The sequence below is a fragment of the Nerophis lumbriciformis genome, linkage group LG33 (assembly GCF_033978685.3).
Source record: "Nerophis lumbriciformis linkage group LG33, RoL_Nlum_v2.1, whole genome shotgun sequence".
Classification (NCBI taxonomy): domain Eukaryota; kingdom Metazoa; phylum Chordata; class Actinopteri; order Syngnathiformes; family Syngnathidae; genus Nerophis; species Nerophis lumbriciformis.
In genome coordinates this window covers 16,361,367-16,374,587 of record NC_084580.2, presented here as the reverse complement: position 1 = coordinate 16,374,587, position 13,221 = coordinate 16,361,367, and the positions used below count along the sequence as shown (strand labels likewise).

At 40.0% G+C, this 13,221-nt stretch overlaps 1 protein-coding gene across 5 annotated transcripts in view; it reads left to right on the top strand.

The window, feature by feature from the left end:
* Window positions 1-13,221, top strand: part of trim36 (tripartite motif containing 36) — a 79,310-nt gene that overhangs the window by 24,489 nt on the left and 41,600 nt on the right. For all 5 annotated transcript variants that reach the window (XM_061928944.1, XM_061928942.1, XM_061928943.1 and 2 more), the window contains 3 exons: window positions 3,749-4,095; window positions 8,307-8,453; window positions 11,500-11,595. In XM_061928944.1, the coding sequence (XP_061784928.1) occupies window positions 3,749-4,095; window positions 8,307-8,453; window positions 11,500-11,595 (590 nt within the window). The remainder of the gene's footprint in view (window positions 1-3,748; window positions 4,096-8,306; window positions 8,454-11,499; window positions 11,596-13,221) is intronic.

Below are 13,221 nucleotides of genomic sequence, written 5' to 3'. Positions count from 1 at the left end.
GGTCCACGTAAATCAATTCATGCTACAAATGTATACTATCATCATAATAATACAGTCACCACACAAGTTAATCATCAGAGTATATACATTGAATTATTTACAATCCGGAGGGTGGGATGAGGAGGATTTGGTTGATATTTGTTGTCTTAATGTGGCCTTATTATGCAAAATGAACTTCTCTTACAGAGTGGTACCTGCTGCTGTGTATTTGGGCTCTGCATAAATCCCGAAAAATTTAAATCAAACTGTGGAGTTTTTATGGCGATATTTATAAAATAATCTTGCCTTCTTTCATACTTCCGTCAAACAAGATGTTTGGAATATGCAAAACTAGTGATGTTCTCTGCACCAATGATGTCACCATATTATCCAAATATTTGGTATACATTTACCCACAATGCTTGACACAGTTGTCCTATTTCGCTATCCTCTTGTCGTAGGGCAGACCGGCTCGCACATGCATCCTCTGCTGTTGCCATTTCAAATACAAATTAGGGTATAGTTATAATATTTGTCAGTAGACTCGCTATGGAAATGCTAAAAACTACAACAAAGGTGGCAGGGAAGTGGAGACACGTAAATAAGACTGCCCACAGAACGGCACATCCTGAAGAGGCGGTCTGTAAAACAAACTATGCAACATTTTTGACCAAAGAACCACCATTACATGTCAGGTACACCACAAGGAAGTGTGTGTAAATGTAGATAAAAACAATCTTAATATGAACCCTTCAATAGCTGGCAACACTAGTGAGTACACCTCACAGTACATATTTGGTATGTCTAGCACTACCATAGTCCCCTGATAGCATTACTGGTGTAGCTGGTGGATGTTAGACATCTTGCGTCGTCCTTCTAAATTGGATTCAGTGTTTGAGAAAACCTATTGGCCACTCCATCACCATCCTAAGCAAGGTACTTTTCCTCTTGGTGGTCTGTTTTGACTCCTCATCAAGTTGGAAACATGCCAGGCAGCCCAGTTTCCTTTACAATGTCCCAGTACATGTTAGAACTTCCGTTACCCCTCAATGAACCATGGCTGGCCTTTTTGCGCACTCAGACACACACAGTCCCAGACCATTATGCTACCACCACCATGCTTGACTGTCGGCAAGACACAAGTATAGTCGTACCTCAGTTTACGATTTTTTGGTTCTGTGACCGAGATATTAACTTTAAACGCTTGTATCTGAAATCCACGTGTCAGTGAAATTAAGTTAAATCAATTTATTGGTGCTTGCCCCCCCAAAAAATATAATTGTAACTAACTTAAAACAAACTTTTAGATAAGAAATATTGTATAAAAACAATACAATAGAATGTACTACTCACAAATGCAGTAGTTTTATGAAGTAATGTAATAATCTGGAGACGTCTACGGTATCTCCTTCCAGCTGTTTGTGTCGAACACACGATCATTATATTTTCTTGTTTAAATGTCCACCGTTCAGATATTATTTTAACATTCTTGTCTGACCTTGGACTCATTCTGCTTCAGTATGGTGCAGACAAGCACGCCGGAGCTGCTTTGTCAAGTTGGCGACACATTCGGTCATGTTTGATTGTTAATTTTTTTTTTAATTCAAAGAATATCAGCCATTTCTTCTCAGCAGTGAACTTCACACTCCCTTTCTTCCTTCCCATACGATACAAAGTTAAGTCCTTCTCTTGCTATAAGCTAATGCTAGCAACTAGACCAGAGTTTTTGGGCCGATCTTACTGTTCACTGACGTTTACTACACCAACTAATGGCGGGGGATGCTTGTAACTCAGTTTTTACTAACGACTTAAAGCAAAACAAATAACCCATAGACAACTCTTATCTAAAACTCTTAAGTTGAGACATTATCTTGCTACTCACCTGTGTTGCCAGCTATTTGGACCAAAATGACCATTTGCTACTGACTCATTTTCAGTGGATAGTAAATCTATACAAGTTGTACACTGACTATTTTGAAGTATATACAAGTTTCATTGCTGTTATAAAAATGATTGCTGAAATATAAGAGGTTAGAATCTGTATGTGTGAGTAAGTGTTGATGTGTAACACTGGACATTTAATGCTTACGGTATAACATACTTGCCAACCCTCCTGAATTTTCCGGGAGACTCCCGAATTTCAGTACCTCTTCCGGGACAACCATTCTTCCGAATTTCTCCTGATTTCCAGCCGGACCTGAGTAAGGACAGCCTGTCACGTCTGCTTTTCCGCCATATAAACAGCGTGCCGGCCCAGTCGCGTTATAGCATCTACGGCTTTTGGAGCTCAGTGCGCAACTGCACACACAACAAGAAGGAGACTATTATATATGTCTCCGTTATCCATAGGTTTATCTATAACCCATAAAGTAGGCAGGCGCGGAGCTATTGCTCAGCGTGTGTTTATTCCAGCCGGCACGTTAATACACTGACACACAACATCTGGATTCCCATCATGCATTGCTTCCAAACTACGGCAAGTAGTGTTAAAAAAACATAACAGAGACGAAGCAGAAGAACGAAGAAGAGACAGTCATGGCGACGACAAGTAAGACGAAGAAGTACGCTTGCGAGTTCCAAAATGATTGGAAACAAGAATTTCAGTTAATCCAGGACAGCTCGAAGGAGGAGTATTCTAGGGAGAGATGGAAGATTCCAGACTCTGGTGCATTTGACGAAGGCACTTTTGTGCGTGCCACACAGCAATGCATCATCAGAGAGGGTGTTCAGCATGGTTAGGAAGATAGTGACAGAGAATAGAACGAGGATGGACAATTCAACCCTAAACTCACTCCTTTCCTGCAAATTAAATTTCACAGATGCTGCCCATACCTATGCTCATTCAAACGCTGTGCTACTGGCTGCAAAGCATTGCACTTTCAAATACAGCAATGAGTAGAGGAGTGTTTGTGTGTTTGTGTGTGTGTGTGTGTGTGTGTGTGTGTGTGTGTGTGTGTGTGTGTGTGTGTGTGTGTGTGTGTGTGTGTGTGTGTGTGTGTGTGTGTGTGTGTGTGTGTGTGTGTGTGTGTGTGTGTGTGTGTGTGTGTGTGTGTGTGTGTGTGTGTGTGTGTGAACACTGAAATTTAAGTATTTATTTTATTTATATATATATATATATATATGAAATACTTGAATTTCAGTGAATTCTAGCTATAAATATACTCCTCGCCCTGCCCCCGCCCCCATCTCCCGAATTCGGAGGTCTCAAGGTTGGCAAGTATGCGGTATAAGTAGTTTTAAACCCCGTTTTTTGGCCTCTGTCCAGATTACTATCAACACTTAGTCACTGCTGCTATTAAATGTGGAATGATGTGTGATGTAGTAAAAAAAAAAACATCCTTTTAAAACGTCCCCTTCATGACCGCTTGTCATCATTCTCCCAAATCAACCACCAGATTCTCCTGGTGGACTTTTTTTTTTTATCCCACTGCCTGATGTGATGCATTGTGAGGTGCTTCTTCTATTCAGTGAGGAGTGTACTAGTCATTGTGGGGAATTTGAAGCACAAAGTGAGGCCCTGTGTGTGAACTTAAGAGCAGTCCTATTATTGAATGAAACCAAAGTTAACTTAAGAGCTATGATCACATCTTGGAGATATTTCATCTCATTAGATGTGTGTAGGTGCAACTAATGTTGTGGTCACTTTGTTTATGACTTGATTGATGTATTCACATATAGGGCCTCAGACAAAATTCCAAACAGGCTAATTATACCTTCAAAGCACCACATGAAGTTTTCTCAGTGTTTTTCCCCTCACGCTCCCACACAGGCTCCATCTCCTCTCCGGGCTGGCGCCGAGGATCCGTGACGCCCCGCATTACCGCCATCCCGTGCCCGGGCTGCCAGCACGACATTGACCTGGGCGAGCGCGGCATCAGCATGCTCTTTCGCAACTTCACGCTGGAGAGCATCGTGGAGCGCTACCGTCAGGCGGCGCGGGCGGCCGTGGCCATCATGTGCAACATCTGCAAACCTCCGCAGCTGCAGGAGGCCACCAAGAGCTGCATGGACTGCAAGGCCAGCTACTGCAACGAGTGCTTCAAGCTGCACCACCCTTGGGGAACGCCCAAGGCCCAGCACGAATATGTGGGGCCCACCACCAACTTTAGGCCCAAGGCAAGTACCACCAAATGCTCTTTTAAGGTTCCGTTGGAAATGCTTTAGAAGACATGTAATACACATACAGAGGAACTTGCGTTTACCAACTTGATTGGGTCGTAAATAGAAACGTTTGTATGTTGAACCAAGTTTTGATCCAAGAAACAATTTAAATGCCATTGTGTTCCAGCCTCAACAAAAATAAATTTTTTAGTCAAAGTTTGTGAATTTTAAACTAAGGACTATTTTGTCATCGATTATCTTAACTAGAGATGTCCGATAATGGCTTTTTTGCCAATATCCGATATTTCGATATTGTCCAACTCTTCCGATTCCGATATAAACCGATACAGTCGTGGAATTAACACATTATTATGCCTAATTTTGTTGTGATGCCCCGCTGGATGCATTAAACACTGTAACAAGGTTTCCCAAAATAAATCAACTCAAGTTATGGAAAAAATTGCCAACATGGCACTGCCATATTTATTATTGAAGTCACAAAGTAAATTTTTTTTTTTTTAACATGCCTCAAAACAGCAGCTTGGAATTTGGGACATGCTCTCCCTGAGAGAGCATGAGGAGGTTGAGGTTAGGGGTTGCAGGGTTGAGGTGGGGGAGGGGCGGTAGGGAGGTAGCGGGGGTGTATATTGTAGCATCCCGGAAGAGTTAGTGCTGCAAGGGGTTCTGGGTATTTGTTCTGTTGTGTTTATGTTGTGTTACGGTGCGAATGTTCTCCCGAAATGTGTTTGTCATTCTTGTTTGGTGTGGGTTCACAGTGTGGCGCATATTTGTAACAGTGTTAAAGTTGTTTATACGGCCACCCTCAGTGTGAACTGTATGGCTGTTGACCAAGTATGAATTGCATTCACTTGTGTGTGTGAATAGTCGTAGATATTATGGGACTGGGCCGGCACGCACAGGAAGTGCCTTTAAGGTTTATTGGCGCTCTGTACTTCTCCCTACCGTGGCGTTTTAAAAAGTCAAAAAATTTTACTTTTTGAAACAGATACCGATCATTTCCGATATTACATTTTAAAGCATTTATCGGCCGATCATATCGGCAGTCCGATATTATCGGACATCCCTAATCTTAACGATTAGTCGACTAATCAGATTATGAAGCATAAACCTGTTCAGTGGCTCTAAATTCGCTTTTAAATCAATTTTAAGATATTATAGGCATGCGCTAACTTGTTAAATATTTATTTATACTGTACCTGTGCTGCTCATTAGGCCATTACAGAAAGCAAGGACAGGCCCAGTGCTGACAAAAACCAGGCAGAATTTTCCTTATGAAAACAAAGGATCGTAAAAATAACATCAATAAAAACAAACACCAAAGCGGTCTAAATTCCTTATAAAGAAACAAGCATTTTGTGCACAGGTATATTATTGGTTTTAGATCAATTCCTGACATTTTTAGCAAATTCATTCTGAACCTTTTAGCTACTTAACAGATTGTATATTTATTCTTTTATATCATCGGCGCTGTGGTACCTAACGTTCGTGTGTGCATGTGTGTGAGATTGATGTTCATTAGTGTTACGACGCTGCTTCACACCTGAAGTTTCTGACAAATTAAAAGCACTCAAATTGATATAGACCAAGTTTAGCTGGCTGATTCTGTCTAAAATAATAGTTGAATCTATTTTTCAGACATTGTTAGCAAGGTTACAAGCTGTTGTTTTTTTTTTTTTTACATACAATGGCAATGTACAAACACATTGAGACACTTCCAAAACAATACAAACCCACACTCTGTTCCAATATTCTACATCAATTTAAATAATGAATCAAATTAAAAACAATCCTCATACAAATAAAACCTGTAATAGTTCCTCAGTGTTTGCTCTTACAATAACAATGTCGTTACAGCTTGGTTATTATATAGGTAACGAAACGTAAATGAAGTATTGTTGGCGGATTTTGGATGCAATTTTAAAGCGATTTAGAGGCAGAAAAGATCGCTTCCATTAGCTGCATTGCCAGCCACCAAGAACAAGCCGATTTTTACAATTTAGAACGCAAACAAAACCAAAAAACTTTTGTCTTCTTGTTTCTCCTTAGGATTGTGAACGATATGCAAAATTCCCCCAAAATGCAGTTCCCCTTGCCTAATAAAACCTCAACATCACCACTTTGTGTGTTCGTCAGAGAAATAGCACTTACAATTGTGATGAAGTTAGGGCTGGGCGATATTGCCTTTTTTTAATATTGCGATATTTTAAGGCCATATCGCGATACACGATATATTTCTCGATATTTTGCCTTAGCCTTGAATGGACACTTGATACATATAATCACAGCAGTATGATGATTCTGTGTGTCTACATTAAAACATTCTTCTTCATACTGCATTAATATATATACTTTAAAACTGTCATGCAGAGAAGGAAATCACAACTAAAAAGAATCACAATTTTTTTCATACGGTGTTGATCTGGAAATGTTTGTCTCTGCATTTTGATGGTGTGGGCGTGTGGCACCGAACGGAGATGTTGACATGCGGAGTAAGCACTTTTCATTCTCTAGCAGGTGACTTTTCAAATGATGCTACATATTAGCAGTAATGCTACTTTTTATAGGAACGCTTTTGCCCCACACCTGACAAATTACGGTTGTCTGTTCGACATATTCCCACTTGAAGCCAAACCACCGCCAGATGATGGACCCCTGCTGTTTTTTGGGGGAATTAATTATTCCTTCATTTGTTACCAGATTCACACCTTCTCTCTCTCTCTTATTAACACTCGCACGGCTGCGCTAGCATCACAGCTAACGTTAGCCATGCTGCTACCTGTTTGCTGCGCGAGGGCGTATACGTATGTGACGTATGACGTGACGTATGTAAGAAGGTGCGCTTGTCTGTCTGTGAGAAGGAGACACAAGAAAGAGCGAGGAGAGCCTGTAGTGTAATGCCAGCAGCTAAAAGCAACTGGGTGAGAACGTATACTCGAATATCACGATATAGTCATTTTCTATATCGCACAGAGACAAACCCGCGATATATCGCGTGTATCGATATATCGCCCAGCCCTAGATGAAGTTATAAAAAATTTGTTGCTCCCTTTTTTAAAATGTAATTCAAAGATGGTCTAATTTGAGTTGACAAGATTGCACACCATCTGTCCCCTAAATCAGTGTTTTTCAACCTTTTTTGAGGCAAGGCACATTTTTCTCATTTAAAAAATCCGGAGGCACACCACCAGCAGAAAACGTTCAAAAAAATGAAACTCCACCAGGTCGTCATGCCTTATTTTGAGTTTGTTAGTGTTTTCCTGTGTGTAGTGCTTTAGTTCTTGTCTTGCGCTGTTATTTTGGTGGCCCTTCCTGTTTTGTTGGTGTTTTCCTGTAGCAGTTTCATGTCTTCCTTTTGAGCGCTATTCCGTGCACCTGGTTTGTGTTAGCAAGCAAGGCTATTTACATTGTTGCTATCCTTATTTGTGTGGACATTGTTGATTGTCATGTCAAGAACGGACGTACTTTGTAGACGCAGTAAGTTTTTGCTGTCGTCCAGCGTTCTGTTTCTGTTTACTTTGTAGCCAGTTCAGTTTTACTTTCGTTTTGCATAGCCATTGCCTTTCCCTTTCGTTAATTTTTGGTTTAAGCATTACATACCTTTTTACCTGCACACTGCCTCCTGATGTGGTCTGCATATTGGGATCACAACAAACCATCCTCGTCTCACCCGACACTTTACGACTTTTACAAAGCAATGAACTACCCGCTGCCACCTACTGACATGGAGTATTACGTGGTTTACACAGCACAGACACTAAGCAACGGCACATTATTTGCAGATTATAATTATTCCATCCATCTATTTTCTACCGCTTATTCCCTTTGGGGTCGCGGGGGGCGCTGGAGCCTATCTCAAAAATATTTTTTGGACCAATTAGGTGAAGTTGCATAATTTCCCACGGCACACCAGACAATATCTCTCAGCACACTAGTGTGCCGCGGCACAGTGTTTGGAAAAACTCTGCCCTAAATGTTTTACTCCAGCCAACTGACATGCAACTTATATCGCCAAACAATGAAAAGCGCTGAATATAACATTTTACGACCTGCCAGGAAACTTGTGTGGAGGCTTTCTTCCTGTTTCACTTCACTTTAGGTTTTTTTCTTGTGTTTTTGAGAATGTATGAGATTAGTTTTTTTTTTTTTTTTTTTTTTTTTTTGTGTCGACTTGGCTTTGACGTAATGGATTGTCAAATATGTTGCAGGTGCTGATGTGCCCTGAGCACGAGATGGAGAAGGTGAACATGTACTGTGAAGTGTGCAGGAGGCCCGTGTGCCACCTGTGCAAGCTGGGAGGTACGCACGCCAACCACAGAGTCACCTCCATGAGCAACGCCTACAAGATCCTCAAGGTAAATCAGCCCAAGGTTCAGCGCCTGTACTGTATAAAACCTTTCAGTTGAGCCTTGTCTTCCTCTTCTGCGTGGTTTCAAAGTAGAATTGTTGTACAAAACCGGAACCAGGAGAACCGGTTAATCATTTAACACCTTGTTACGCCTACTTGAGACTATCGTATGCTGCAGCTTTAACTCAAACTGTCTAAGGGGTGAGAACCTGCTTAAATGATATTGGAATATTTTGAAATTATTACCAGACAACCCTTCATGTAGTAATCAATATATTGGAGGAAAATAAGCTATAATGATTCAAGATGAATCATTAAAAAAAGTATCAATTATGTAAAGAAAAATGTTCTTTTACCTTCTATTTTTATAACAAAAACCAATGCCCATTTTTTTTTTTTTTTTTTTTTTTGCAATAAAAATATATTCAAAGCGCTTTTGTCCCACGCCACATCACGCTTCAAATATTGTGGCTTCACCACATTAATAATTACTTATTTATTACAATTTTTTAAAAAGCATATTCTACATTTTTTTGGGGGCCCTAAATTAAGCATTTTCACGCCCAGAAATTGCTAAAAAAACAACAAATATCAATAATACAGTACTATTGGCCACTACATGAGACCAAACCAATTAAGCATACTTGTTTAGTATTGCAGTAACTGATACTAAACTAAACAGGCAGCATGACTATATTGGATTAAATGAGTGTAAATGTGACTAAAACATGTTATTTATTGTCTAGAGGGCTCTCATAATGATGAAAAACATATTTAGAAGGTCGTAAACAGGTTTTTATGGTCTAGCTATGCATTTTTCTATTTTGTGGAAATTCTTTTATCGCGGTCATGTCCGGAATCAATTAACGATAATCAAGACTGTACTACAATTAAAAAAAAATAAAAAATGAAAAACTCAACACAATTCAACAGCAACACTCATCTTTGTCAGTTTTTAACAAAACGTTTTATGTAACACACATGATATATAATTAGTAGAAATGTCTGATAATGTCTTTTTTTGCCGATATCCGATATTTCGATATTGTCCAACTCTTAATTACCGATTCCGATATCAACCGATGCCGATATATGTAGTCGTGGAATTAACACATTATTATGCCTAATTTTGTTGTAATGTCCCGCTGGATGCATTAAACAATGTAACTTTACCATGAATTGATTAACGTGGACCCCGATAAGTTGAAAAACTTATTCGGGTGTTACCGTTTAGTGGTCAATTGTACGGAATATGTACTGTACTGTGCAATCTACTAATACAAGTTTCAATAAATCAATCAAAAACAAGGTTTTCCAAAATAAGAGAACAACTTCAACTCCAATTATGGAAAAAAGTGCCAACATGGCACTGCCATATTTATTATTGAAGTCACAAAGTGCATTATTTTTTTTAACATGCCTCAAAACAGAAACTTGGAATTTGGGACATGCTCTCCTTGAGATAATCCTGATACCCACTACATCTATGAGAAATACTATACTTTGACTTTCACAAAGTGCATTATTTTTTTTTTTTTAACATGCTACAAAAACAATGAAGGCACACAGCTTCAGTCCAGAGTATACTAGAGCTTACTTGCCAACCTTGAGACCTCCGAAAATGGGAGATGAGGATTTGGGGTGTGTATATTGTAGCGTCCCGGAAGAGTTAGTGCTGCAAGGGGTTCTGGGTATTTGTTCTGTTGTGTTTATGTTGTGTTACTTGTTTGGTGTGGGTTCACTGTGTGGCGCATATTTGTAACAGTGTTAAAGTTGTTTATACGGCCACCCTCAGTGTGACCTGTATGGCTCTTGATCAAGTATGCCTTGCATTCACTTGTGTGTGTGTGTTAATGGCGCATATATTATGTGACTGGGCTGGCACGCTGTTTGTATGGAGGAAAAGCGGACGTGACGGCAGGTTGTAGAGGACGTTAAAGGCACGCCCCCAATAATGTTGTCCGGGTGGAAATCAGGCGAATGGTTGCCCCGGGAGATTTTCGGGAGGAGCACTGAAATTCGGGAGTCTCCCGGGAAGATCGGGACGTTAAAACCGATACAGATAATTTCCGATATTACATTTTAAAGCATTTATCGGCCGATGATATCGGACATCTCTGATAATTAGTATCAAAACATTATTGTGATAATGCTTTATTCACACGGTCACCCAAATATGTTGCAAGACAGACTTCACAATCCAAATGTGTTCCACTGCCTTCTTTTTTATATAAAGCAAAGCACTTGAAAGTCATGAGCACAATACTAGTGTACAATGAGCTTGTTCAGGCCGAATCTGTGTGAAATTCAATCAGCTGAGTGTTTGTGTCCTTCTTAATATTTGATGGAAACCATTTGTCCCTCATGAGTTTGTGTCCATTGTGTTCTCAAACTGTGCCAAAGGTGTATCAGATAATACCTTTTTGTTGGCCCGCGACCTGCTTCAGGTTTCGGTCGCTGGGAACATCAATGCTGTTTCATCCCAGGATTACTGTAACTACACACACCGACCACAAAGTATTAGATGCACTTGCACACTAATGCTCACTACAATAAACATATTGTTATGAAACATACCTCTCAGACAGTGTCTCAACATTAGAAGCATTATTATGTGCAGTGTGTTCCTAAAGTCACTGTACACTATTTCCTTTCAGGCATGATTCGGACAGACGAATAGACATTAAAAGCAGTGTTGCAAAATTGCTGCCTGGCAAGAAGTTTTTCCTTCCCGACTGCAGGTCTGCGCCAGTTTGAGAAGCTTTATGACCGTCACACTGCTACAACGCGTAGCCCAATTTTTGCTGCTTTTAATGTCAATTGGCAAGCCAAGGGACTGATACACTTACAAAAACGGCAAAGCCTAAACTGTCAAATACTGATGGCTTCACGTGTGTCCGCATGATACCTGAACTGAAATAGAAAAAAGGAAGTGTATTGTGACTTCTATACATTTAATGATGGGATATCATTACGTTGTCCACTGTAGTGTATGTGAGCCACCTAAAGTCCGCTTAAGTGTGTTTGCATGCTCATCTATGTCCTTCTTACAGGAGAAGCTGGCCAAGAGTATCCATTATCTAATCAGCAAAGAGGACCAAGTGAGGACTCAGATTACTGGCCTGGAGCAGCTCATCAGTCAGACTGAGGTACCATCAGCAACCCTCACCAACAAGAGAAAATGGCTAAATGTTTTTTTGATGAATATACATATACCGTATTTTTCGGACTATAAGTCGCAGTTTTTTTCATTGTTTAGCCGGGTGCCAGTGCGACTTAGGTGTTTTTTTTCCTTCTTTATTATGCATTTTCGGCAGGTGCGACTTATACTCCGGTGCGACTTATTCTCCGAAAAATACGGTAGTTGTTTTTGTTTTTTATTTATTTCTACTGATCTTGTTTATTTTAATGTTTGACCAATTTGGGGTTGTACCATAGCTCATGTCCTGTATATTCTCTTAAAGGAGTCCTATTATGCAAAACCACCTTTTTTTTTTTAACCTGTTTTCTGTATTTGGGATCGCCGTAAGTCCCGAAAATGTTAAATCAAACCACGGAGGCATGGCGGAGACACTTATAAAACAATCTTGCCCTCCTCCAAACTTGCGTCAAATAAGCTGTTTGGAATTTCAGTCTTTAGTGATGTATTTTGGCTTAGTTAAAGGGGAACATTATCACAATTTCAGAAGGGTTAAAACCATTAAAAATCAGTTCCAGGTGGCTTATTTTATTTTTCGAAGTTTTTTTTCAAAATTTTACCCATCACGCAATATCCCTAAAAAAAAAAGCTTCAAAGTGCCTGATTTTAACCATCGTTATATACACGCGTCCATTTTCCTGTGACGTCACATAGTGATGCCAACACAAACAAACATGGTGGATAGAACAGCAAGATATAGCGACATTAGCTCGGATTCAGACTCTGATTTCAGCGGTTTAAGCGATTCAACAGATTACGCATGTATTGAAACGGATGGTTGTAGTGTGGAGGCAGGTAGCGAAAACAAAATTGAAGAAGAAACTGAAGTTATTGAGCCATATCGGTTTGAACCATATGCAAGCGAAACCGACAAATGACACGACAGCCAGCGACACGGGAGAAAGCGAGGACGAATTCGGCGATCGCCTTCTAACCAACGATTGGTATGTGTTTGTTTGGCATTAAAGGAAACCAACAACTATGAACTAGGTTTACAGCATATGAAATACATTTGGCAACAACATGCACTTTGAGAGTGCAGACAGCCCATTTCAGGCGCGCTAAGAACATATATTTTTCCACGATTTCAGCACTCGGGTTAACCATACCTAAATAGACACAAAATACTGCATTACACAAGACTACTCGAATGATTGAAAAAAAATTGTTTTTAAGCTAAATTATTGATAAACACAGTTTATGTATAATAATTTACGTAAAACCGCGAGTAATGAATAAAGTTTTCATCAATTAATATATTCTGTAGACATACCCTTATCCGCTCTCTTTTCCTAAAAGCTGATCTGTCCAGTTTTGGAGTTGATGTCAGCAGGCCAGGGAAGCTAGGGTCTTTATCGTTGGAAATGCATCTGCTTTGAGTGTCGCAGGATATCCACACATTCTTGCCATCTCTGTTGTAGCATAGCTTTCGTCGGTAAAGTGTGCGGAACAAACGACTGACCATTTCGTCAGCTTTCCCCACAGCCTCGTATTTTGAACAAATTTCGTCCAATTTCTTGCCACTTTCGCATCTTTGGGCCACTGGTGCAACTTGAATCCGTCCCTGTTCGTGTTG